Below are 26,799 nucleotides of genomic sequence, written 5' to 3' on the forward strand. Positions count from 1 at the left end.
TGGAGACAAGGGCTCCGGGCAGGGGACAGGCTCTGCCAGCACCAGCCAGGGTCAGGCAGTTTGCCATGTCCGGCAACCCTGGCTTGTTGGACCCTCAGGACCACCTGCAGAGCAGAGGGGGGTGGGGGGTGATGGCTATCCCCATCAGAGCCAGGGCATGGAGGTTCAGAGGTGCCAAGTGATCTAAGGACAACCATGATCCTGGCAAAGTCCTGGCCCCAAGGTCTGTCCAGGGATCCCTCAGTCTTGTCCTTCCTGGGTGCTAGGACCTGCTCTTGAGCCCAGCCCAAGGGTCCTCACAAAAGAGGACTGTGACCTGTCTACTAGGTGCTTAGCCATGGAATCAGCAGAGGGAGTGAGCTCCCTGTCACTGGAGGCATGCCAGCACATTTGCCTGAAGCCAACCCTAAGGGCTCAGAGAGCATATAGTACTCAGGCAGGGACGGGTTCTCCCCACTCCCCCACAGCGATTTGGGGGTACGCTGCCAAGCTATGCATATATGCCGGCTGGGGGTGAACAGAGCCTGCAGGCAACGCTGTGAATGTCCACCCATCTCCTCCATCACCAGACAAGCATGATGCTTGCTCCCTGCCAGTGTGACCCAGGGAGAAGGGAGGAGGCCAGATGGCCTCGAATCTGTCCACAGCACACTTAGCTCTACCTCTTCTCAGTTTTCCCTTGGACGCCTGGGTGTGCCCAGCAAGGACAGGCTCAGGACTCTGGGCGTCCTCCAGGACTGAGTCTTGGAGGAACAGGCAATCTTTCCACGTGTGCGAACTAGGATGGCCAGGTGGGTTCTGTGGGGATACTGAGGCTTGGTACAGCAGGACTCACCCAAGGTTATGCAAATGCCAGAGCAAGTTCAGGTGTGTCCAGACTCCTGACAGAAAGATTCTAAGCAGCCCCACCTGGGCCTGGCCAGCCCCCGCCCTCGGAAGTCATGCCCAGTCCCCGCCTCGAAGGGCCTCAGGCTAGCGGAGCTGGTGTTGGATGTTGTCCCTTCTTTGTCTGGGCTCTGGGCTAGACGCAAGGTAGATGTGACAACTGCAAGGGATATTCAGAAGGCATGTACCCATCATCCAGCCCAGCGCAAGCACGCCATGAAACCATTCTCCAAGGGAAGAAGCCCGGATCTGTGGCATCTGCCCGTTTCCACCATGCAAATGCTCCCAGCACCACAAGGTGTCCCTGGGCAGAGTTCGGAAGGGATGCCAGTGCTGGAGAACCGGTCGTGACAGGTTCCAGCACTTGGGAAGTGCTGAGACTCTGGGGAACAGGGCTGGGCACACCTCCCCTGTAACTGTGATGGTTTGAATCCCATAAGTTAGTTTGTGCCGGGAGCTTGGAGCCCATGGGCACCCTATGTGTTGGATGGCATGCCAGACCCAAAGGCACCACCAAGGTGGGAGCCGCTGGGCATCTCCCCTGGAGCTGCCTCCCTGTGTCTTTATTCCCTCACCTCATGGCAGTCACAGGGTCACCACAACTAGATGGAGGAGTTCAGGGGCTTACAGGGCTCAGAAGCGAGCAGTGAAGTCTTTCTTTGCCGTATGCCACCTCCTGGCAAAAAGGTTCAAGATGCCCAAGAGAAAGTCTTGTTTGTGGTAGTCCAGAGGAAAAAGGGGAGACAGAGGATGACATAAAGGCTCCCAGGGGAAGGGGGCATTTCACAAGGGGCGAAGAACACTGTGGGCCCAGGGCCTCCTGGAAGCCTCTTCAGGGCCCTCTCTGGTGACATCCCAGGGCAGCCTCTGTCGTAGAAGCTCTGGGATTTAGGGGAGATAACTTCTGTCTCAGGATCTCCCTTTGCTCAACTGCAGAGTGGGTGTGATGATAACAGTACTCCGCCTCCTGGCAGTGAGGTCCCCATGAAATGACAGGGGGAAAGGACACCCCAACTCCTCCAGGCTTGCCTCGGGTTGCTTTTTGAGGGTTTGGGGGACCACCAGCCTTGGGCCCTCACCTTCTACCAGCCCATTTTGCCCTGGCACAGGGCTGAGAGGTCTGACGGGCCTGCTGGGACAGTTGAGGAGGTGATGCTGTGCCCCCTCTCGGGGACCCTCCGCGGCCAGCAGCCTGAGGGTCATTCCTGAGCCTGGGGTTCAGGAGTACCGCCGCCGCGCGGCCGGGCTGCGAGCCCGCCCGCAGGTGGCCGCGCGCGCCCACGGCCAGGTGGGCGTGCCAGGCCCCGCCCCGCCGCGCCAGCCGGGGGCGGGCAGCCGAGGCCCCGCCCTCCCCGCGCGCCGGGTCGGAGCCGGTGCCCGAGCGCAGCCGCACGGAGCCCGAGCAGCACGCGGGAGCGCGGCCCCGCAGCGGGCCGGCCGAGGGATCAGCGCGGCAACCCGGCCCGGAGCGAGGACCCCGGCCCCGAGAGCGACTCGGTCCCCGGCCGCGGACCTCGGCCACCGAAGCGCGGTCTCGCCCGCCTCTCCCGCCCCGGCCGCCGGGCCGCGGGCATGGACGGCGCCCGCTCGCCCTGTGAGTGCCGAGCCCCCCGCCCGCCGCCTTTGTGTGCGCGCCGCGCCGCCGCAGCCCCCTCCCCGCGCGCCCCTCCTGCGCCCCGGGCCGCGTCCTTTGTGGAGCAGCCGCTTGTCCAGTGCCTCTCTCTCTCCGACCTCCCCGTCCCCTCTGCGAGCCCGTCCCGGGGACCCCAGGGACAGCCCGGCAGGCCCCCTTCCCAGGGCTAGGCTGGGCGCGAGTGCCCCTCCCCCGGCCTCCACCGCATCCCGCCCCCGGAGGGGGGGAACCTAGGGGCAGCCCCAGCAGGCGTCCTCCCCTCCCCTCCCCGTCTCTAGGTCCGGTTTGCAGACCCCTCCCCCGGGGCCGTCCCGCAGGCCCCTCCGCGGCGGGGGGCGGGCGGGGCGTGAGCCGGCACGGCGCTGTCTCATCCGCGGCCGGGCAGGTGCGGCGGGCCGGCGCTCACGCGGCCCGGGTGTCCTTGCCCGCAGAGATGGACGGCGATGGCGGCCGCCGGGACGGCCCCCGCGCGCTGACGGAGGCCGGGCGCGGCGCGGGGCCCGCGGGCATGGCGGAGCCGGCGGCGGTGCCGCGGACGCGGGCGGCGCGGCCCGGGCCCCAGCGCTTCCTGCGGCGCAGCGTGGTGGAGTCGGACCAGGAGGAGCCGCCGGGCCTGGAGGCGGCCGAGGCGCCCAGCGCGCAGCCCCCGCAGCCGCTGCAGCGCCGGGTACTGCTGCTCTGCAAGACGCGCCGCCTCATAGCCGAGCGCGCCCGCGGCCGCCCCGCCGCCCCTGCAGCTCCCGCGGCCGCCGCGCCGCCCGGCGCCCCCGCCGACCCCGGCCCCGAGCCCGCGGGCGCGCAGGAGCCCGGTCCGGACCCCGCGCCCTCGTCCCCCGGAGGCCCCGGCGAGGAGGCGGCGGCGGCGGCGGCGGCGGCTGCTGCGGCCGCGGGGCGGGAGGACGCGGCGGCGCCGGAGGCGAGGCCGGAACCTGGGCGCACACGCCGGGAAGAGCCCGAGGAAGAGGAGGACGATGAGGACGACCTCAAGGCCGTGGCCACCTCCCTGGACGGCCGCTTCCTCAAGTTCGACATCGAACTGGGCCGCGGCTCATTCAAGACGGTCTACAAGGGCCTGGACACGGAGACCTGGGTGGAGGTGGCCTGGTGTGAGCTGCAGGTGAGGCGCCGGCCGCAGGTGGGCGGTGGGCGAGCGCGTCCTGGCGCAGCCTTGCACCGGTGCGGGGCCGCGCGTCCGGCCCTGGGGGGCAGCCGCGCGTGTCCTTCTCTGCGTGCGCACGGCCTGTGTGGTCGGGGTCGGACCTCCCAGCGTGTGGCGGTGGAGTGTGGCACGGTGTGGGTCCCTGCTGAAGAGTGGGCACTTGGAGGGCGTGTCCGTCCGCCTGGCTGTACCCTCCCAGGTGGTCTGTATGGGAAGCGGCAGTGTGGGGGCCTGTGTTCCAGGCGCTCTGGAGTCTTTAAAGGTGTGGGTGCCCCCGCTGGGGACGCTTGAGGAGACGCTTCTGACCCGTGGTCTGTGTGAGGTGGGGCCGCCCCCGGCCTGGATGCGGCAGGGGCCTCTTGGTTTCTCCCAGGGCCCATTGCTTCACAAAATGGTTGTGCGAGAGGTCTTAAAACCAAGTCATACAAAATGCGGCCGGGATTTCTTTCTTTTTTTCTTTCTTTTCTTTCTTTCCCTCCTTCCTTCCTTCCTTCCTTCTTCTTCCTCTCTTTCTTTTTTCCTTTTTTTCTTTCTTTTTTTTGATGCAAAGCCGGTGGACATGCATTTTTCATAACCTTGCCCTCACGTTGGCTGTGTCAGCCCCAGCCCTGGAAGATTATATAAACCGTAACCCGAGCTTCTTGGGCCATCGGTGGAAGCCAGGACAGTAGTGCCTGTCAGAGAGGGTGTTTACAGGGGCCCTCCCTCATGGGCGGGGGGTCAGCTGTCAGGCATGGGGCTGTCCTGTGCTGAGAGCTGGCTGCGCGGGTGTAAGCCTACCCCAGCACCCCGTAAAGTTAGCAGGGCCTTCCGGGCCTGGCACAGGGCAGCCCGCCACGCTGCAGGTTGCCTGCCTTTTTTGACCCCCAAACTGACTTTGGTGACTCTATCCTTTGGGCCCCTGCAGTGTGGCCTACATGTGTGCGAGTCCCCCCACCCCCCGATTTGCTGGGTGTCGACCTGTCCTTGGCTTTTCTCCAGAGACAAAGAGCTCCAGAGGCCACCCCTTCCTGCAGTCCTTTGGTTTTGCAGCGGCAGTGAGGAGTTTTCTTGGCAGGCCTGGTTGGCGTCCTGTGGAGCCCTTCAGGAGGGACTGAGCTCTCCTTCCTCATGGCTGTCACTTCTGGGCCCCCTGCGGAGGGGCGGCTTGGGGAGTTTGTGGTCTTGGGGCCCCCGGCATCCGCTGCGTGGGTGAGGGAGCGAGCTGGGCATCGCTGCCGCCTGGCAAAAGGAGGACCAGAGAGGAGGAGCGGAGGACCCCAGGGTTTGGAGCGTGGCCCTGCGCCTTTCCTTCCACCTTCTCCCTCTCGCCAAGTGACCCTTCGTGGCGCTGTGGGCACCCGTGGGAGTGGCTGTAGGCGGGATCCGAGGTAGCCCTCAGCAGTGATGAGGCATTGCAGGCGCACGTGACCCTCAGAAAGGTTTTTCGTTCCCATTCCCTGTAAGGCAAGGCAGGCGGCTCTGCCTCTGGCTCCCTGAGCAGAACATAGGCCTGGAGCTTGGCTGGCATCCAGGGGTCTCTTATGCCTGGACTCTGGGAGGTAGTGGGAAGGCTGGAGAAGGCTTCCCATCCGACTGGTGGCAGTTCTAGAATAGGAGTTATTGGGAGCCCCCGTTGGCGGGAAACTGTCCTCATACCTCTCCCAGCGACTGGGCAGCAAAGGCTTCCTCTAGTTCCATGGGCAGCATCTGGGGCCAGCTGCCTCTGCAGGGCTGGTCTGCGATGGGGCCTGGAGCAGCAGGACAGTAGCTTCCTGCTGGTGTCCAGTGCCTCCTCACCAAGCAGAAGGCTGATGTTTACCCCGCTCAGTGTTGAGGACCCCCAAGGTCACCATCTAGGACACAGGTGGTGGGAGGGCGAGGGGAGAGTGTAGCATCATGGGAGGAGGCCTCCAGCCTGGCGAGGCCATCCTTGGTGGAGGTGAGGGTTGGGCCTCTGGGACCCCTGTGCACCGAGAGAGGACAACAGGTGGCCTGTTGGCTCTGTGCCAGGGAACGAAGGGGTTTCCTCCTGCACAGTGTGGAGATGTTCAATCTCCCTCGGCCCCCAGGATTGCAGGGTATCAGGGACCCCAGTGGAGGGCAGGTCACTGGGAGTGTTGCATGGGGAACTTTGCAGGATTCTCCTCACCCTTTGACCTCCCCTTCCTCAGCCCCCAGGAGTGCCTTGGCTGGCAGCTTTGGAATATCCCCAAACTCACTCTCCAAAGTCTGTTTCTTTCTGCCCTCAGGATGCTGGGGGGGCACTGGCACCTGCTGGCCTCGGTCGGAACGAAAGGAGGAGGGCTCCCTTACTGTTCCGCAGGGTGCCCTGCCCGAGGGGGTAAAGGCTGCATCTCTAGACCCAGTAAGTCCGCCTTGCAGGATGAAAGATTTCTGTGATGTCTGATTTTCTTCCATAAATTCGTGTTGGAAGGGCTTTGCAGCAAGACCCGTCACCTCCTGAATTCTCTAGTTGGCCGGAGCTCGTACTGATTTTCTGGGGAAGCCATTTTAAAGTATCACTTCCCTGTCTTTCTTCTTTTGAATGAACTTTTGTTCGGCCACCAGAACGTGTCCTGATAGCAGAGGTAGTGCTCGCAGCAGAGCTCTGCCCTCGCTTCTGCGCATGTTTCCCTTGTCCCCGTGACTGTCCTCGGCTGGCTTCGGGCCCGTGTGGACCCGTCCTGGTGTCGGGCCAGGTCTTGACCACCGACACTGTCTCGGGTGTGTGAGGGCACCTTTTTCCCCGCTGTGCCCTTTGAGCCGGCATGGGCCCCCGAGGAGACCTGGCTGGCATCTGGAGGCCGTGTTGGAGGTGGGCTACTGGCCTTTCCTGGGTCACCCCACTCCTCTGGTGTCTGCCTCAGGATCCTGGAGAGCCTTGGTTTCAGCCCCCTCCTGTCCATGGCCCCCTGCCTTCCGGGAAGATGGGGCCTCCGTGTAGAAGGCTTTGGGAGCTGCTGTTTGGGGGCTGGGCACTGCCTCGGTGCGGCGGGGGGCAGGGGGTAGCGGGGACCATGTTTCCTGTGCTGGGGTTTAGGCCCGCATGCAGGGTGGGGGTCATCTGCTCAGAGTACTCATGGGGCTCTTGTGGGACTGGGCGCATCCTAAAGAGTGCTAAAGAGCTACTATGGGGGGCCCCCGCCCGCCATGGCCAGGTTCCCAGACCCAGCGGCGCTGTTTTGCTGCCCTGCTTTGCCCAAAGGTGATTGGGCTCCTGAGGGGCAGGCCCGGCCTGAGGAGCGACTTGCGGACATGGGCGCCAGGAGACCTCTGCCATCCGCTTTGTGTGTCACAGGGTTGCTGTGTGCTCCTGGCTGGCCTGCGCCCTGGGAGGCTCGTCGCAGGTGGGTGTGCATGGTCTCCTTGCTGTGCGTGGCCCCGTGGGGTCTCCCGTGGCTGGGTGGCCTGTCTCTGCAGGCGCTGGGCTGGCACACGACCGGGCAGGTGCACCACTGCCATTCACAGACAGGCTGGAGACGAGTCGGGGCGCCGGGCAGCTTCACATGCAAGGTGCTCAGGTCCCCTCAGGGGCCTTGTCTGCTGTCACAGTGACCTCAAGCAGCCTGTCCTGGGGGCGGGGGCCCCACGCGGAGGGGACTGTGCTTGCTTGCTGGAGTACGGTGCATAAAGCTCAGTTTCTGGAGCCGTGTTTCCTGTGCCCCTCCCCTTCTGGTTCTGGTTTGCTTGCCTGAGAGACCCGAGGGGCTGGCTCTCTCCCTTTCCCTGCCTTTGCATCAGGGGCGTGCTATCCTGGTGAGGCCGGCATGGTTGGCGGTGATAGGTGAGCACGCCCAGCTGTGGGTCACCTTTGGGGGTGTCCTGGGTGCTGCAGCTTTTTTCCTGCTGGAAGCAGGAGTTCCTGGTGCTCAGTGTGTGCCTTTTGGGGCACTTTCTGGGGTCCTGGCATCTGGGGCAGTGGACTGAGCCTGATTTGGGCCTGACTGCCAAGTAACGTGGGCCCCAGGATGAGGACCCCGGACTTACTAGTAGTGTGATGGACTGGCGGGCTTCCCCCCAATGTCACTTCAATTCGTGCCTTAGGCTTACTGAGGTGTACGAGGTTTGCAGGTGGGCTGTGAACCAGAACGTGGAGAGGAGAAAAGGTGCTAAGTGGGTGGGGAGGTGTTCCAGAAGGTTCTGGATGCCAGGTCCCCTGTTAGCAGTGGAGTGGCCTTTGTTCAGTGGGTGCCCTGGTTCCAGCCTGGGGTTACCACAGTGAACAGGGCAGACTACATCACAGTGTGAGAACCCGGTGTTCGTGGAGGAGGGGTGTTTTCTAGAAGCCTGCAGAAGGCAAGGGAGTGAGTGTGTGGAGAGGCCATCCTGTGGTCCTGGGCTGGTGGGGCTGACCTTGTTCCTGTCACTCGCCTTCTAGAATGGCTCGGACTTGTGCTCCCGTGCGTGGCCAGAGGCCTCTCTCGGGGCCTGTGGCTCGGGCCAGCATTAGGCTGAAGCTGGATGATGACCAGGGTGAGGACATGGAGCTTCAGTTCATCTCTTCGAAGGAGCAGAACTTGACCCGGTCTGCAGAGGTTTGGGCTGTGCGCCTGGGTCTCCTTTGCCACCTGCTTGGCTGAGTGAGGAGGTGGAAACTGGCGTCTGCCTGAGGTGCTGGGAAGGGGCGTTCAGGAGCCTTGCAGCCAGACGGGGCCCCTGGCCGGTGTGCACGAACACCCCAGAGCAGGGACCCCACGGCCTTTGGGCCCCAGACCCACAACTTCCCTGTGGAGAGGTCTTAGGGAAGACACCTGCCTTTGTGAGCCTTGGTTTATCTGTTGTGCAGTGGGGCTGGTGCTAACAGACTGTCATGGGGTCGTGGGAACTGCCGACGTGTGTTGGGCATTGAGGGCAAAGCAGAGTGATGCTCCCCCTGCACTTACGTGTGGAAAGACAGGCCGAAGTGGAGAGCCAGCTGGCGCCCGGGGAGCACGGAGGCCCGCGGGCAGGAGCGGGCCCCCATGTGGCGGGGGGGGGGGGGCCCGGGTGCAGGCAGGCGGGGGCCTGTGCTCTGCCCCCGCACCTGGCTGCTGCCGGCTCCTCATCTGAGCGGCCGACGAGAGGAGGTGGGAAGCAGCGGCCGGAGTCTCCGAGAAGCAAGTTAGGAGCTGCCTCTGGCCACAGACAGGCGAGGGGCTGTGTTCTGGGAGGACCGGTCCCGCGAGGGTGGCTCAGGACCGGAAGCTTGGCCCGTCGGAGGCTTGGCTGCAGGTTTTCTCACTTCAAATAGTTTTCAAATCCGGTTCTGTTCCCCAGAGGGATGCATTCTAAGATTTCCCGGACTACAGGATCACTGCCTCTAATTTACGTCAGCTTTCTTTAAATACATGTGAAGTTTTTTGGAAAAGAGTAAAAGAAAGGAGACGAGGACAGTGCGGCGTTGGCGAGAGCAGACCAGTAGTTCAGTGCGGCAGAGCAGAGAGGCCGGAGACAGACCCACGTAGTGGAGTTCACCGGCCTGTGACCAGGGGGTAGAGGCAGCTCGGAGGGGCAGACAGTCTCTGCGGCAGACGGTGCTGGAGTCACTGGACGTCCCTGCACAGAAAAGTGAATCCACACACAGACCTTACTCTTTCCATGAAAATTAACTCAAAATGGGCCATAGATCTAACTGGAAAGTGCAAAACTTTGAAACTCCTAGAAGGTGACAGAGAATCTAGGTGACCGTGTGCTTGGCAATGGCTTGTTTTATTTTACTCTGTTTTATTTTATCTAAAATGAAATAGTAGTTAGTGTACAGTGTGACATCAGTTTCAGGTGTGCAGCACAGTGATTCAGGCCTTCCGGGAACACTCGGTGCTCATCGCCACAAGGGTCCTCCTTCGTCCCCGTCACCTGTTTCCCCCACCCCCCCCCCCCCCCCCACCGGTACCGTCAGTGTGTTCTCTGCAGTCCAGAGTCCATTCCTTGGTTTGTCTCTTTTTTTCCCCTTTGCTCACTTGTTTTCTTTCTTAAATTACGCATATGAGCAAAATCATGTGGTATTTCACTAAGTATAATACACTCCAGCACCATCCATGTCACTGCAAATAGCAAGATGCCGTTCTTCTCGATGGCTGGGTAATGTTCCGTGGCGTAGCTACGCCACGTCTCCTTTATTCATTCCTCGGTTGATGGACACTTGGGCTCTTTCCATAATTTGGCTACTGTAAATAATGCTGCTGTAAACCTCCAGGTACATGTAGCCTTTTGAATCAGTATTTCTGTATTCTTTGGGTAAATACCCAGTAGTGCAATTGCTGGGTCTCAGGGCAGCTCTGTTTTTAACTTTTTGAGGATCCTCCGTGCTGTTCTCCACAGCGGCTGCACCACTTTGCCTTCCCTCTAGCCGTGCACGAGGGCTCCCCTTTCTCTGCATCCTTACCTACACCTCATGTTCCCAGTGTTGTTAGTTTTAGCCATCCTGACAGGTGTGAGGTGGTATCTCATTTAATTTTGATTTGTATTTCCCTGATGAGCGATGTTGAACATTTCTTCATGTGTCTGTTGGCTGTCTGGACATCTTTGGAAGAAAGTTTGTTCATGTCTTCTGCCCATTTCTTGACTGGATTATTCTTCTGGTGTTGTGTTTGATAAGTTCTTTATGTATTTTGGATACTAACCTCTTATCGGATATGTCATTGGCAAACATCTTCTCCCATTTCCGTAGACTGCCTTTTAGTTTTGTTGATTGTTTCCTTGACTGTATAGAAGTTTTTTATCTTGGTGAAGTCCCACCAGTTCGTTTTTGCTGTTGTATGCCTGGCCGCAGGAGATGTGTCTAGAAAAACATTGCTACCACCAATGTCAGAGACATTACTGGCTGTGTTCCCTCCTAGGATTTTTATGGCTTCAGGGCTCACATTTAGGTCTTTTATCCATTTTGAATTTATCTTCGTGTGTGATGAAGGAAAGTGGTTCAGTTGCATTCTTTTGCATGTAGCTGTCCAGTTTTCCCAACACCGTTTGTTGAAGAGACTGTTTTTTATCCCATTGCATTCTTTTTTTTTTTTTTTTTTTTTTGAAAAATTAATCTCTTATTTTATTTTATTTTATTTTATTTATAAAAAGGACTTATCATAGGCTCTTTTAAATAATAAATATCCATATGTGATTAAGTGTTTGGATTCTTTTTTTTTTTTTTTTTTGAAGGTTATATATGTTTTTTTATTTTAATTTTTATAAACATATATTTTTATCCCCAGGGGTACAGGTCTGTGAATCACCAGGTTTACACACTTCACAGCACTCACCAAATCACATACCCTCCCCAATGTCCATAATACCACCCCCTTCTCCCAAACCCCCTCCCCCCGGCAACCCTCAGTTTGTTTTGTGAGATTAAGAGTCACTTATATCCCATTGCATTCTTGACTCCTTTGAGTAAATAAACTGACTGTATAATTGTGGGTTCCTTTTTGTGTTCTCTGCTCCATTCCTCCATTCTGTTGATCTGTGTGTCTTTTTCCGTGCCAGCACCGTACTGTTTGGATCACTACAGTTCTGTAATATAACTTGAAGTGCGGAATTATGATACTTCCAGCTTCACCCCCCCCCCCCAAATTCCTTTGGCTATTTGGGGTCTTTCATAGTTCCATGCAAATTTTAGGGTTGCTTATTCTATTACCTTGAAAAAAGTTGTTCATATTTTTGTATAAGTAGTCTCCATACCCATACTGGAGCCAGTGTGGGGCTTGATCTCACAACCCTGAGATCAAGACCGGAGCTGAGATCAAGATTTGGACGCTCAGCCAACTGAGCCACCCAGGCATCCCAAATGTTGGTGTTTTGATAGGGATTAAATGTGTAGGTTGCTTTGGGGAGTATAGACATTTAAACAGTATTTGTTCTTCCAATCCACTAACATGGAACATCTTTCCATTTCTTTGTGTCTTCCTCAGTTTCCTTCATCAGTGTTCTGTAGATTTCAGAGTACAGGTCTTTCACCTCCTTGGTTAGGTTTATTCCCAGGTATCTTATTTTTGTTGCGATTGTAAATGGGATTGATCCCTCAATTTTTCTTTCTGCTGCTTCATTATTGGTGTATAGAAATGCAACAGATTTCTGTATGTTGATTTTGTATCCTTTGACTTTACTGATTTCATTTATCAGTTTTAGTAGTTTTTTGGTGGAGTTCTTAGGGATTTTATGTGAAATATCATGTCATCTCTAAATAGGGAAATTTTTTTTTCTTCCTTCCAGGTTTGGATGCCTTTTATTTCTTTTTCTTGTCTGATTGCTGTGGCCAGGACTTCTAGTGCTGTGATGAATGACAGTACTGATGATGAGAGGGGATGTCCTCGTCGTGTTCCTGACCTTGGGGGGAAGAGCTCTCAGTTTTCCCCCATTGAGTATGTTAGCTGTGGGTTTATACACACACATGTGTTTAGCTGAAGTGTGTTCTTTCTAAACCTCCTGTGTGGAGAGCTTGTATTGTGAATGGATATTGTGCTTTCTCGAATGGTCTTTCTGCATCTGTTAAAATGATCATATTGTTCTTGTTCTTCCTCTTATTGGTGTGATGGGTCATGTTGATGGATTTGCGAATGCTGAACCACTCTTGCATCCTAGGAGTTAATCCCACTTGATGGTGGTAAATGATCTTTTAAATGTACTGTTGGATTCAGTTTGCCGGTATTTTATGGAGGATTTTTGCCTCTGTGTTCATCTGGGATCTTGACGTGTAGTTCTGTTTTATTGTGGGGTCTTTGTTTGGTTTTGGTGTCAGGGTGATATTCTTGGCAGTGGCATTTTAGGTACAAACCAAGGGCATAATCTATTAAAAAAAAAAAAAACGTTTACTGTGATACAAAGTACAAGGAATTCCTAAAACTCAAGAATAAGAGAACAAACAACCTGATTAAAAAACGGGCCAAAGACCTTACTTAACAGACACCTCCTCAGAGAAGACATACGGACGGCAGAGAAGTGCATGAGAAGCTCCACATCATGCGTCATCAGGGCAATGCAGATTCAAACGAGATTCCGCTGCGCACCTACTAGAACAGCCGAACTCCAGGGCCCTGACACGACCGCGTGCTGGCGAGGATGCTGAGCGGCAGGAGCCCAGTGACGGTTGCAGGGACGCGGACCGTGCTGCAGTGTCACAGGACAGCTTGGCAGCACCTCACGAAACCAGACACACTTGGGGCGCCTGCGGGCCCAGCCAGTAAGCATGGCTCAGGTCATGATCCTGGGGTCCCGGGATCGAGTCCCCATCGAGCCTGCTCCCTCTCCCTCTGCCTGCCTCTCCCCCTGCTAATGTGTTCTCTCTCATGCTCTCAAATAAATAAAATCTTTAAAAAAAACCCAAATGAGCTGAAAACTTTACCACACCAAATCCTGCCCATGGATACTTACAGCAGCTCCATTCATCATCGCCAAAACTTGGAAGCGTCCAAGGCGTCTCTTAGTGGGTGGCGGACAAATGAACTGTGGTCCGTCCAGACGAGGAAATATTAGCACCAAAAACAAATGTGCTATGAAGTCCCAAGAAGACAGAAGTGAACCCTAGATGCACATTATTAAGCAAAAGAAGCCATTTGGAAGCCATAAGTCGTGTGTTAGTCCAGCTATGGGAGTTCTGGAAAAGGCTCAACTGTGGCGCCAGGAAAGAGGACCGTGGTCACTGCAGATTGGGTAGGGGGCGGAGGGGGGCTGGGCAGGATGAACAGGGGAGCTCAGAGCAATTTTAGGCAGAGAAACGACTCCAATGCTCTAACGAGGGTCCTCAAAGCCATGTTCAAAGCACAGAACTTCCAGCACTTGGAGTGAAACTGATGTAGACTGAGGCTCCAGGAGATGATAAGGCACGTCCGTTGTCCGTGTACCCAGTGAGCATGTCAACAGAGGGAGGCTGTGGGGCTTGGGAGGGAGTACGTGCAAAATCTCTCCAAGACCTGGAACCTTTCTAAAAATCGTTAATTTAAAAAAGCGATGATGACGGCTGCCTTAAAGGAGTTTGCTGATAATCCTAATTCCAGCAAGCACGGCCACACTTCACAATTCACACGTGGGTGTCCTACAGCCGTAGCTGCAATCACAGGGTGTCCTGGGTTCCATCTACCCATTCATTCAGTCATTCGTCATCATCTTCTTCTTCCTTTTTTTTTAAAAAAAAGATTATTTATTTATTTATTTGGCAGAGAGAGAGAGAGAGAGAGATCACAAGTAGGCAGAGGCAGAGGGAGAAGCAGGCTCTCTGCTGAGCAGGGAGCCCGATGTGGGACTCTATCCCAGGACTGTGGAATCATGACCCGAGTGAAAGGCCACCGCTTAACTGACTGAGCCGCCCAGGCGTCCCAATTCATTTATCTTTTTTTTTTTTTTTTTAAGGATTTTAAAAATGTATTTGACAGACAGAGATCACAAGTAGGCAGAGAGGCAGGCAGAGAGAGGGGGGGAAGCAGGCTCCCCGCTGAGCAGAGAGCCCGATGTGGGACTGTATCCCAGGACCGTGGCATCATGACCTGAGCTGAAGGCAGCTGCTTAACTGACTGAGCCACCCAGGCGCCCCATCAGTTCATTTATCTTCTCATGATTTATTTTAGTTTTAGAGAGAGAGAGAACATGTGTGTGTAGGGGGAAGGGCAGAGGGAGGGAGAGAGAGAAACCTCAGTGGACATCCCACTGAGCACGGAACCTGATGGCTCCATCTCACGACCCTGAGGTCATGACTTGAGCCAAAATCAAGAGTTGGACGCTTGATAGACTGAGCCACCCAGGCACTGCGTCAGGGGGTGACAGGTTTTAAAATCTTTTTGTTGCTAAAGGATCTTTTAATGCTGTTAGCTTTCAAGGACAGGCTATGGTGAGGGTTTGTTGCCATCTTTGTGTTTGCGGTTCTAGAAAGTTCTCAGCCATGCTGGCAGTGCGGGGAGAAGCTGGAGCTGGACTGAGTGTTCCAAGCCACAGAGTGGAGGCTCTGGGTTATGGGCTCCCTGAGGGTCCATCCCAGGGGTGTTGGTGCCAGGAGGTCTCAGACAGGTGGTTCCTTTCACACCTGCCTCCCCCTGAGCTGGGCATATCTCTCAAAGTGTTCACGGTGACCCCAGAAATAAAGATGTCATGGGATGAGCCCTGCCCAGACACTCGGGCCGAGGAGCCGGTGGGTAGAGGGGGCGCTGGGCAAGGCTTGGTGCCCCTACCTACGTCCTAATGGTTTATGCAGGCTGCCTTGGCTGGGGGGCCTCCTCCACCGGGAGGTCTGGGTATGGCCGTCAGCAGGCCACAGGCAGGGAGGGCTTTCTCAGACTCCTCAACTGCCCAGTGAGCTCATTGGGTCTTCAGAACCACCATGAGAGATTTTGGGACTCTGCTTTTATAGATCAGGAGGCTTGGCATGGGGTGAGGGGTGGGGCGCTCACTCAGTGGGGCTGTGGCTGGTGGCATGGCCCAGGCTTCTCTTCCTGCATCGCCATCTCGTATATGTGTTTATTGCTTTGCTGTGCAAAGGGAGTGTCACTAACGGGTTTGGGGAGGGTTGGGTCAGGTAGGCATTGCTGTTTCGGTACTTCTCAGAGCCTTTAAAGTGCCCACTGTGTTGCGAAGCTCTCAAGGGGCTGTTGGAGACTCTGCCCCCTTGCCTTTTCTTTTCCCATTGCTTCATGGGACTGAGATGGCCTCTGGGGAGTGCCCAGTATGTGGCAGCCAAATATTGGTTGGGATGTATATGTTCCTGTGGCATGTCTTGGTTCTGTGGCAGTTACCGTGGGGGTTTCTGTCCCATTCGTCAGTGGGGCCATGGCTGTGCTTAGCGCTAGGCATGGGACACTGCCTGAGAGTCCCGCTGTCTCTGGCTAGATGCTGTGGGAAGGAACCCATCCCCCTCTGTTGTCCACTCTTCCCCAGGTTCCCTGCTTTTCACATAAGCTGGGAAAATTCTCAGCTGTGAACTGAGTGTGGCTAAGCAATGCAGAGTTTTCATCATTCCCAGGATGTAGGACCAAGGGGTGGCCAGCCGAGGGCCCTGGTGGCTTAGCAGTGTTGGCAGGGACAGTGGTGTTTTCCTGTTTTTCTTTCCTACTGTCCTTGGCTGTGTTAGAATTGTCCACAGGCCCTTTGCCTCATGGCTGCAGAAAGGCTGCCATAGCGTCAGGAATCACAACCACATTTGAAGGCAGGAAGCAAGTGCGTAGATGGGTGCCCATGTTTTAATCCATGAGGGAAACTGTTTACCAGTAAGTGACATTGGTGTCTTGGGTTAGAATGGGGTGACAAGGTCTGGCCCTGCCACCGGGGATCTGGGGAAGGCTTGTGGCCGTGGGTGGATTTCAGTCTGTTCTTGCGGCTGGATACAGTGGGTTTTGTTGGCAGGGAGGGGGTCAGACTGTGTGAGAGTGCCTTCCGGTGTCTATCCTGGTCACCTCATGTCTCCAAGGCCCTGTGGTGCCTGCGTGTGATGAGGCCCTCCGCCCAGGCCTGTCCCGCCAACAGCGCAGCCTCCATGCCCACTGTTTCTGGGCCCGTCCTGTGCCTGCCCCCAGGCCTCTGCTCACCGTCCCCATCCTCTCCCACTGCGGCAGCCCCGCCTGCCTCTCTCCCGCCAGCAGAGCCTCCTCTCTGCCAGGACTCTGTCCGTTTCCCCACAAACTTTTTTGGGAAACTTAGGGAAGTTGGACTGCCAGGTGTTGACAGCTTTACACATGCTCCTATCCCTGTAGCTCCTCACGCGCGTCCCGGCCTGGGTCCCTCACGCCGGGAGTGCCACTCGCGGGTCCGCAAACCCAGCACTCTATGTCCCACTCTCAGGCACCTTGGATGCCATCTGCTGTGCGTCTGACGTGGGCTGTGCCTCCCGGCGGAGCTGACCGTTTTCTCCTCTGGGTCCGGGATCCAGTCACAGGAGCGGTGAGCTGCATCTGTTTGTCATGGCAGATTTTGTCTAGAACAATCGCTCCACTGTTTTTTATCATTGTTTTTGCATCTTTGTGGCACTGCCTTTTTCTCTACAGAGGCGGCGTCCTGGGCCGCCAGGCTTCTGCACGGTCACACTCGGGCTGCGTCTCTGCAAGGGGCCCCGTGGTGGCACGGGTCATAGATATGGGCGCGGGTCACAGACGCAAGGCGGGCAGGCGCCCGGCGGGCACACGGGCTGCGGTCTCTGCGAGGGGCCGCTCTGCCACCCCCACGACCTCTGACCCATTGAGGAATGCTCCTGGCACCACCCAGACTTGTGGAGAGATCACGGTGGTCCCCTTCCCGGGGGCAGTCAGCAGCGGAGCGGAGCCTGAACCCAGGCCCCTGGGGCTGCTGCCGGGAAGCTGGGCCGCGGGCGCAGCGTGTGAGGCTCAGAGCTGCAGGCCTCCTGCCTTCCCGTGTGGGCACCCCTGTTTGGGCCGAGTGGTTGACGCTCCGGAGCCCCGGTGGGCCGTGTTTACCCATTCCCTCCCAGTGCCCGCGCTGGGCTCCTCCAGGGGGCGAGGGCTGTGATGACGGCGGACGCGGCCCCTGCAGGGGTGGGGGCGTCTCTAGGGATGTTCCTGGGAAGGTGGTAATGCGACAGATGCTGAAACCCACCCCAGACCTCTGTCCTTGACGTGGTGGCGTTCTCTTGGGTCTCTGCCTTTCTTGCCTCTTTTTTATGTTCTTTGGTGTTTTTGCAAAGTCATGATTGTGGCGTCCGAGTTGGCATGTGCAGTGACGGTGAGTCACCACCCACCACCTGCGGTCCCCACCTGCCCCAGCTTTGGCGAGAGCCCCCCGTAGCAGCGAGTGCATCCCTTGGCCTCCTTGTCCCCAGGGGCGGTTCAGAAGTCTTTGTGTTCTTGGGTCCTGGGGACACGGGGCACCCCCCCCCCCCAGCCCTGGTGGCCCATGGGGCCCGTGACCCATGTGGGAGCCACACTAACATTTGTTGTGGGGTGGTTGGCTCCTCTGATATAGGGTTGCCTTGGCGCACGGACTGTGGGGTCCTTGAGGGATGAAAGCTGCCCTTGTGGCAGCCAGCGGCCCGGTCAGACTCCCAGACATTTCCTTAGGAGTGTCCAGGCCAGACTGTTCCTTTTCTTCCAGCCCTCCCTGGACTAGAAGTTTGGGGTCTGGGTGGGGACTCAGAGCCCCGGTATGGCCAGACTGGTCCTGTGTGGGTGCTGAACCGACCTGCTGCAGCCACGTGGGGAAGGTGAGGGTGGCCGGAAGGGTGGTTTTGTCACAAGGCAGTGGAGAACACTGTGGCCTCTGGTAGCCCAGGTGTGCTCCTGTGAGGGAGCTGCAGTCAGAAGAGGTGGGGCAGACCCTGGGCGGGGGGTGCGCGGAGGGCGTGGGGCTCCCCCCCAGCCCTGCTGCTATAGCTCTCTGGCCTTGGTGGCCCTGACCATCTGTGGCGGGGGTTCCCGGCCTGTGGGTGCCAGTGGACCGCCTGCCTCATGTACACCGTGTCCTGGCGTGGGTGCAGCCCCAGGGAGCTCGTGTGCCCCTCCCGGCCTCTAGCGGCTGGTGCCGGGTCAGCCTCACGCCTGCCAGGTGGCATGCCTGTGGCCCCCACGAGGCCATCTGTCCGGCTGCGGGCCGGTCTGCACAGTTTAAGGGAAGGTCGGAAGGTGTATGATCTCAGTGGGGACTTCAGGGATGAGGTGGGAGTTGAGAGAAATCAGCTAGAGACAAAATGAAGGAAAAGCAGATGAAAATAGGGAAAGTCTTTAAAAAGGAACGGGAGGGATACAGTTCTGCACATGCGGAATGACTGAGGGGTGCTCTTGGCTCCGCTGTTTTAGAAATGACATTGCTGGAACGCCCGGGGTAGGTCAGTGGGTCTGGGCCCCACGGGGTGCCGACCCACGTCCCGGCTCAGGCAGCACGCTCACTTTCTGTCCCAGATACCGTGTGCCGCCTGAGACTTTCTCACACATGGATCGCGTGGTCTTGTCACCCTGTCCTTCGGCGCTCCGTACCTGCTGTACCCGCCCGCCCCCTGGTCCCTGTCCCACCGTGCCTGGAGTTCCCCGTCCATGGGTCTGGTGTACCCGCCGCGGACACTGGGGCAGCCCAGTTTGGTCTGTTACAGGAGAGCGGCAGGCCGGGGTGGACCCGGGATCCAGCTGCCCTCTCCCTCATCCTGGGCAGCAGAAGGCACCTGCCCACACCCACCTGGGGTGGACCCACACTCACGCCAATTGCTCTTGGCCTCCATGGAGGCCCGGGGGCGGAGAGCTGTCCGGCCACTGCTGGCCCTGGCCTCCTTTCTGCCAGCAAGGCCCCAGGCTCCAGTGGGCACGCTCTGGCCTGGGGACGGGGCGGCTGCCCTGCAGGGAACCACGGCTGCCACCCGGCCTGCTCACCTGCACGGCTGTTTCCCGGGAAGCGTAGGATTGGCTCTGGGCTGGCCTGTGAGCCCCTGTAAATATTTGATGACAGCGAAGATAGCAAACAAAGGTCTGCTCTGTTCCTGGAGGAGTGAGACGGTGACACGGGAACATTTTGGCCCTGCGGGCTGCTTCCTGGAGTGGCTTAGGGATGCGTGTTTTGAGGCAGGCCCTTTGTGTCTGAGAGCAGAGCGGGGCCCTTTGGCAGGGTGGAGCGGAGGCTGCCTTGTTAGCTTTCTACCTGGAACCGGCTGGGCCTCTCGCTCGGCTGCCAGCCTGCCCACAGGTCACAGAGGGGTCTTGCCCTTCAGACGCCACATGGGACAAACTCTTGGCCACAGGCTTTGGGGAGAGGCTTAGAGAAGCTAGGGGGCCTGGGCTTAGCCTGGGCGTCTGACAGCCCTGCGGAGGGTTAGCACGTGGCCGGCATCATGGGGCCCAAGTGGGCTGGGCTGGGCTCCCACGTTGCACTCTCGCCCCGTGGCCCGCTGTGTTGCCGCAGTGGCTCCGGACCCAGCTTCTCTTCTTGCTGGCTGCTGGGTGTGCCCTGAAGACGCCCGTCTTCAGGGGCATACATGTGTCTTCTCGGGTGGGCGTTCTGTCCTTGGATGAGGACTGTCTGCCCTGGGGGTGCTTCCACGGGAATGCAGACTGGGGAGCTGCTGGCTGGGAGCAGATGCCCAGGGTCCTGGTGGCCCAGCCCCAGCCCTGCTGGGTGGGGCCGGGGGTTCTCCTTGGGCGGGGGAGGGGAACTGCCGACGCGTACAGGCAGGTGTCCCATGGCCTTCCCGGGGAGGGTTTCTGCTCCCACTGCTCTCCTTGGGGGAGGAAAGTACTGTGGGAGGGGTTGGGATAGTGTAGTTGGGCAGAGGTCGTATCATGGGGGTTTTCAAAGACCTTGATCTCTGAGTATAATTATTAATGGTTGGAATGATCACTGTGGCATTTTTCTGAGAGCTCACAGGAGCCGCTGACCTGCTTCCCTCCGCTCGTGGAGCACTGACCACAGCCCAGGGAGGCCGGCTTATCCTTGGGGTCTTGAGGACTCTGAGGTCCATGAAGGCTGTAATGCTGGAGACGCCCTCCACCGCCCTGGAGCGCCTTTGCGGGGGATCCTGGCAGCAGCACAGAGCCCCGCCGTGAGGCCTCTGCTGCGCTGTGGGGAGGGCAGGTTGGAGCCCAGGGCTGGGGGCGGGAGTTGGCAGTCTGACTTCATGGGGGGCTCAGTCAAGAGCCCCTGCTGCCCCGGGTTGTGGAGGGGCTGCAGTCTGACCGTGTGTGCAGTCTGACCTGCTACCTGGAGGCTGTGGGGGGTTTGGCAGTCTGACCCCATGGGGGGCTTCCTCAGGCTATGGAGGGGGTCAGCAGTCTGACCCCGTGGGGGGCTCCAGACCCCAGGATCAGGCAGTTGGGAGAGACACGTAGGAAGCTGGACGGTGGGCCCTGGGCCCCAACCTATGGATGTGGTTGCCTTAAGGATCCTGAGATGGGGGATGATCCTGGCTTATCTAGGGAGGCCTGGTGTCACCCTGGGTCCTTCCGACAGGAGGATGTACGTGGTGGTCTCTACAATGTGGACAAGGCATGGATTCGCCGAGGTGCCCGGAAGGAAGTGGCTCTATGTGTGTAGCTCCTTGACTTGGCCGGGAGGCTTCCTCCTTGTTTCTGGGCCCAGAACTGAAGAGGCTCGGTGTGCTGTTGGAGCTGTAGCACCTGTTCGCTGAGGCAGGGGCAGGAAGACATCCTGCCTCCCGGTGGACAGCGTGCCCCCCGGAGCACCCTGGCCGGACAACAGGGGGCCGAGGTGAGGCTCACTGAGAGCAGAGGGGCGCTGCAGTCTGGGGGCGGTGCCTCCCAGGGTAGGCGGCCTGCGTGCGGGAGAGGGGGGTGTCTTAACCCCCTGGCCTGGTTGGTGTGGTAATATGAAAATGGTTTAGGGGCAAGGTGACCGCTGGGTGTGAGGTGCCAAGAGCCGTGGGGGCAGCGGGTAGCCGCGGTCCCTCTCTGGGAACTTGTCCCTGCAGGCGGCCTCTTGGCTCCTCCCTCCTGGGGACGGGGCGGTGGGGGGGGGGGGTCCTGGTGATGAAGAAAGGCCTCGGACCAGGCAGCTTTTGTAGGGCAGAGAGGTCTCTGGAGAGAGCCTGGCACTGGGGCCCAAGTGCCAGGGGGTGGAACCTCTGGGCAGTGGTGACTGGCCCCAGGCTGCAGCCCAGGGGGCTCTGGGACGACTCAGCCTCTGAGCCCCAAGGCTCCTGCCCCAGGCTTGGCTCATGGAGGGGGGTTGCTCGTGCCTCTGTCCACCGGTCACAGAGCCACACACATGCTGGAGGGAATCGGCAGCCGGTGTTAGGGATCAAGGTTGTCTGGGGGACCTGTTGTGTTCAGGTCAGATAAGCACACATGTTTGTGGAAGATCTCTGTACTGCCTTGCTTTCTGGGGCAAATACTACTTCTGGTTTAACACGCCCTCCCTCAAGTCTGGATCGCAGACCAGCTTTCCATGGCCAGGCCTGAGGGCCAAGGCTGCCTGGCATTCTGCCGGTACCTTCCTCCTCACCACTGACCAGCCTCTCTCCTGCCCCCACCTCTGTCTCCCTCCCCCATCTCTCTCCCCCCCCCCTCCCCGCCCCCCCCCCCCCTTCTCCCCCCCGTCCCCCCTGCCCCCCCCCCCCCCAGCTGGAGCCCTGTATCCATAGCAACAGTTGCTGCTGTGGAAGCTGGCGCCTGCTCCCTCATCCCGCGGGGAGGTATTTTTGGCACTGCGGAGAGATTTTATTTTATCTTTGGTGTTGACTTTTACTCTTTGAGTGAGCGCCGCACAGACAGAGCTGGGGCCCTTTCCAGGGAGGTCTGAGGGCTGCCTGTGGCTGTGTAGACGGGGTCTGGGACAGCACTTCTATGGGTGCCCAGGCTAGACGGGGGCTCTGGGAGGTGACTCTGGAGGAGCCTGGAGCTCACGGTGTGGATCAGCCTCAGGGCTGAGCTCGTGGCCATAAGAAGAGATCACTGGGAGCTCTGACTTGCTTTTTGGCACAAGCCGCAGTGCAGACCCTTTGGGGACCTCACGTGGTGCGTTCCCATGCTTTGTCCAGGGCCCTTTGTACAAATAAGGCCACCGAGGCCACCAGGGTCGTCCTGGTGTCTCCTTCTGAGCCGTCTTCCTGCCCCTGCCAGGCCCACACGAATGGCATGATGTCTGGAGTCTGTGTCTTCCTTATCACATGGGCCCTCTTGTTTCTTGGGGGGCGGTCAGGGCTGCCCCCACTCACCCTGGTCCTGGTGGCCGGGAGCACAGGTGACCTCTGCATTTGGCACCCCTCGCTGAGGCACTGCCAGTGGGACATCCAGGAGACTCTGGGGCATCGGCCTGCCTGCCCGCCCCTGCATACATGGGTGTGGTGGCTGGGGGGGGTGCATTCCCATGTGTCCTTGACCAGGGCACCAGGAGGATGGGGGTGGCGGGTCTGGGGAGGGGCGGGTCTGTGCTTAAGGGGTGCTGAGGATAGCCCGTGGAGGACTTGGTGTCCTCAGGAAGCAGAGACCCTGGGGAGCAGGCCCAGCGGGGCATGCAGCTGCCAGCCCCTCAGAAACTTGAGGTGCCCTCTCCCAGGCTTCCTTGGGGAATGCACGGTGGAGGCGGGCTGCTGGCTATGCTGAGCCGCTCCCTGACCCCCCATCTCTTCATCTGCCCAGTGGGGGTGAGGGCAGCTTGCAGGGGCCCTGGGGCCAGGCCTGGTGTGTCCAGATCAGAGGCAAGGCCGGTGGAGCTGGAAGCTTGCTGAGACCCAGTAGGGTTATTTCTGCCTTGTCATCATGGAAACCCCAAATGGGCCAGGAAGAGAGCCACCGTCCAGCCTCCTCAGTCTCACTATCACTGGCCGTGCCTCGTAGGTTAGTCTTCTTCCCAGACACTCAGTCTTGCTTGAATACCCAAGTGCAGGCTGGAGGGTAGATGGGACCTTGGCTGCCACCCCACAGGGCTCTGTCTGCCGCCGCTCGGCACACAGTAGGTGCTGTCCACATGTGTCCTTGAGCCAGAGCCCAGCAGGAGGAGGCGTTCAGGGCTTGTGGGTTTTACAGAATTAGGAATTGTGCTCCAGGGAGGCCAGCTCTGAAACCATCTAGGGAACAGACACGGGAGGGGGCGCTTGGGGAAGTCTGCACCATGGTGCCATCCCCTCGGGGAGGAAAGTAGCCCAGCCCAGGGATGTGGCCGCCTAGCATCATCGTGATCACAGAGAATCGGGACTCGGGGAAGAGGAAGCGGAGCTCCCACGCTTGCCTCCTGAAGGCGGCCCTTCTCATTCATCCTTTGGTCTGCACGTGGGAGTTTTGTTAAATCCTAGCCTGGCCCAGCCTGGTGCTTTTCACCCGAGCTCCGCCCGGCTCCTGGCTCCCCGCTTCCCACTCCCCGCATCCCTCTGGCTAGTTCTTAGGCTATAAATAGCCACGCAGTGAAGAATTGCGGCCACACGCCCAGGCATCGAGGTTTTGGACGACTTCCCTGCGGGGGCGAGGGTGAGAGTCCCTGCTGAGTGCTGCGGCCTTCCGGGCACGTGGGGCTCTTGTAACGCCGTCTTTGCAGCCTCCCGAGCCACGGTTCCAAAAGCAGTGGAGGAGATGGGTTTTGTGGAGGAGCACCGGTGCTGCCACGGGCGGCCTGCTGTGCCCGCGGCCTGTGTGTGCGCCGACCTCCACACCCCTGTGGTCGGGTGTTCAGAGGCGCCGGGATCTGTGGATTGTGGCATTTTTGGGGAGGCACAGCTCAGCGGGGAGAGAGCTGTGCCTGACTGAGGGAACAAAACCAGCTTCGGGCTGTGTAGCTTTGGGTGGGCACTGCCTCTCTGGTTAGGGGAGCGTGGTGGGAGCTCTGGGGCTGCCACTGCCCAGGGCCCGACGCAGGACGCCTCCCCCGGGCTTCTTCTTGGATTCAGGATGCACGCTGCATACCGCAATGACGGTGACCCCAGAACAGGAGGCCGTGAGCACAGCGCAGCCTCAGGAAGGAAGCCGATGGCCTGTTGGTACAGGTCACATGCAGCCTGAGCCCCAGCCCCGACCTGGGGAGTCTCAGGTGCCCATGGCACAGGGGCCTACCTGTGTCCACATGGACAAAGGACATTCAAAGATGCCAATGAGCGAGGCTGGCACTTTTCTCAATGCCAGTGCAGGGAAGGGGCTGTGCCATGTTGGGGGAGTGGGGCCCTGACCTGCGAGTCGGATGGGCAGGCCCTGTGGGGCGTGGCTGACTGGCTCTCGGGGAGTGGATCCCCACCTTTCCTCGCTAATCAGCACCACCACTGCTAGGCTTTGATGCCACTGCCTGTGGATCTGGGGATGGCCATGGGGTGTGTGGGAGGCTCAGGGGTGAGCAAGGTGGGCTGGGGCTGGGGAGGCCAGGGCCATAGGCTGCTAGGGCCTCTGCTGGGGACTGGCAGTGCTGGGCACGGGGGGGCATCTGCTGTGGTTGGCCTGTGAGCAAACCCTGCTTTGTACAGAGCTGCCCTACGGATGGGGAGTGGGAGGGTGAGCTTCGGGAACTCACCCCACTGTGTGTGCCCGAACCCTGGGTCCCTGCAAGTCTCCCAGCCTGGAGCACGTGCACTCTGCTCAGAGATTGGTTGGCTGTCTGCTGCGGCACCACCACGGTCCCAGGATCGCACGGGTCGGGTCTCAGGGCCATAGCCCTGGGCAGCCCCACAGGGAGTGTGGGGAGGCAGGCCCTACTCTTGGGCAGGGCCAGAGGGCTCTGGGATGCTGAGGTGGGGGCATGGAGGCACTTTCCATCATTAGCTCATTCGCTTCCTTGCTCTTCTGCTTGCTCGGCTTGTCGGCGGTGGCGCTGCCTGGGCCCTGGAGCAGCTACAAGATTCATTCCCTTTCATCCTGGACTGCTCTGGGTTTTGCCAAAGGCAGCCTGGGAAATGAGGAGTTTGGCCATAGGTAGCATAGTGATCCCGTTGGTGTGTGGTGGGATCACAATGCAAGAGGGTGCCCCCCAGCAGGGCTGTGTCCAGAGAGGCTGTCCCTACCCTCATCAGTCTGCTGGACAGACGCCTGCTTATCCCTGGCTGTGCCATTTCAGCCAGGCCCTCCTAACACTGACCCCCAGGACTCGGCACTCAGGCCCCCATAGTAGCCTGTAGCCAAGGAATGGGAAGCAGCGGAAGCGGTTGGCTGGGGCTGCGGCTGCGGCCAACCTGCTGGTGGTGAGCTGCTCTGCTCTCTCTGAACTGGACAGCATCAGGGTGGAGACTTGAGGGCAGAGGTCTTGCCCAAGGATACCTTTCTGGGCCTGGCCAGGGCTGTTGGTAAATATTTGCCTGAAGTGGCATCTCCCTACCCGCCAGGGTATGAGCGTCAAGGAGGGACTTCCTGACCTCTGCTCAGGGTGTCAGACCTCCAGTTTTTACAACCTGCTGTCAGGGTTGTTCCCACCTGTGGGAGGCGGGAGCAGAGAGTCCCCTGGGGTGCCAGGTGCGGCACTCAGGTGGGGACATGGCTTGACCATTACCCGGGGAGAGAGCCCACCGCAGGAAGGGAGCCCACTGAGCACTGGCTCCCTGTTGGATTTGGAATTCCATTTTGATTTTGGGAGGGACACGTGTTATCTTCCCAAAGGTCATCAGAGCAATGGGATGGTTGTGCTTCTTTGTGGCCATACCCAGGACACCTGGGCTGCAGGGTAGATGACCAAGGGAGGGCAGGATGGAGGATGGTGCACAGTAGGATGGTGGCCAAAAGCTGATTTCACCTGCCATTTTATTTTACTTGACGTCACTGGGAATTTGTAAGTTTTGGTCATTATCTCACTGCATCCTTGTGTATGTACACAGTGGGACATGGAGCAGCTGAGGTGTGGCGTGATGAATCCATCCTGTAGCTGGACATACCATTATTAGGGCTGTGAATTTGCCTTCAGGAAGTTTGTCGTGCATTTCCCTGTAAGTTTTATTGGTTCCGCCAGAGATAATGATACATCCTTGACATCTCCCACACCCTGGGCATGTAAGGGTCTTAGAACACTCAACTTGGTCTACCCACCCCTGCCTCCTGCCTGCCTTTTGTAATGTTGCTTCTAAGATTTCTTTTGTGTGTTTGATTTTTATTTATTTATTTATTCATTCATTTATTTATTTTTTAAAAGATTTTAAGAGAGAGAGAGAGAGAGACCGCATGAGAGGGGAGGTCAGAGGGAGAAACAGACTCCCCATGGAGCTGAGAGCCTAATGTGGGACTCGATCCGAGGACTCCGGGATCATAACCTGAGCCGAAGGCAGTTGCTTAACCAACTGAGCCATCCAGGCGCCCCTGATTTTTATTTTGCTGTAGTGTACCTAGTGTGGTTTGTTTTTTTGCATTTAATTTGCTAGTGGCTTATAGCACTGCTTGAATGTATGTCTGGAGGTTTTGCTTCAATTTTGGAAAACTTTGGAGTATTGTTTTATGCATGTTGCTTCTGTCTCATCTTTATGCCCTCTTCTGGAATCCTGTTTACCTGTAGGTTGGAACTCTTTGCTGTGTTCTATGAGCTTTCTATCCTCTTTCCTGTATTTTCCACATGTTTGTGCTTCCATGTTCCAGACTACTTATGTTCTATGGTCTTATCTTCCAGTTTGCTGATCCCATCTTCAGCTGTGTCTTTTTGCTGCTAGGTTATGTATTGGGTTCCCTATTTAATTTCCTAGTTCTAGATTTCTTTTGTTTCTTATTTCATGGATTTTAGTTCTGGTGAATTTTGGTTATCTATCTTCCTTCTTTACCAAATTTTAATTTTTTATGGTTTTAAATGTTATAATTCCAGTTAACATCAGTGTTAGATTAATTTCAGGTGTACAATATAGTGATTCAGTGCTTCC

General features: G+C 58.1%; 1 protein-coding gene across 1 annotated transcript in view; it reads left to right on the forward strand.

The window, feature by feature from the left end:
* Nucleotides 1-2,936: 2,936 nt before the first annotated feature.
* Nucleotides 2,937-26,799, forward strand: part of WNK2 (WNK lysine deficient protein kinase 2) — a 155,336-nt gene continuing 131,473 nt past the window's right edge. The window contains exon 1 of the mRNA XM_059410148.1: nucleotides 2,937-3,635. Within this exon, the coding sequence (XP_059266131.1) occupies nucleotides 2,952-3,635 (684 nt within the window). The 5' untranslated portion in view covers nucleotides 2,937-2,951. The remainder of the gene's footprint in view (nucleotides 3,636-26,799) is intronic.

This window comes from Mustela nigripes, chromosome 9, assembly GCF_022355385.1.
Source record: "Mustela nigripes isolate SB6536 chromosome 9, MUSNIG.SB6536, whole genome shotgun sequence".
NCBI classification, from domain to species: Eukaryota; Metazoa; Chordata; class Mammalia; order Carnivora; family Mustelidae; genus Mustela; species Mustela nigripes.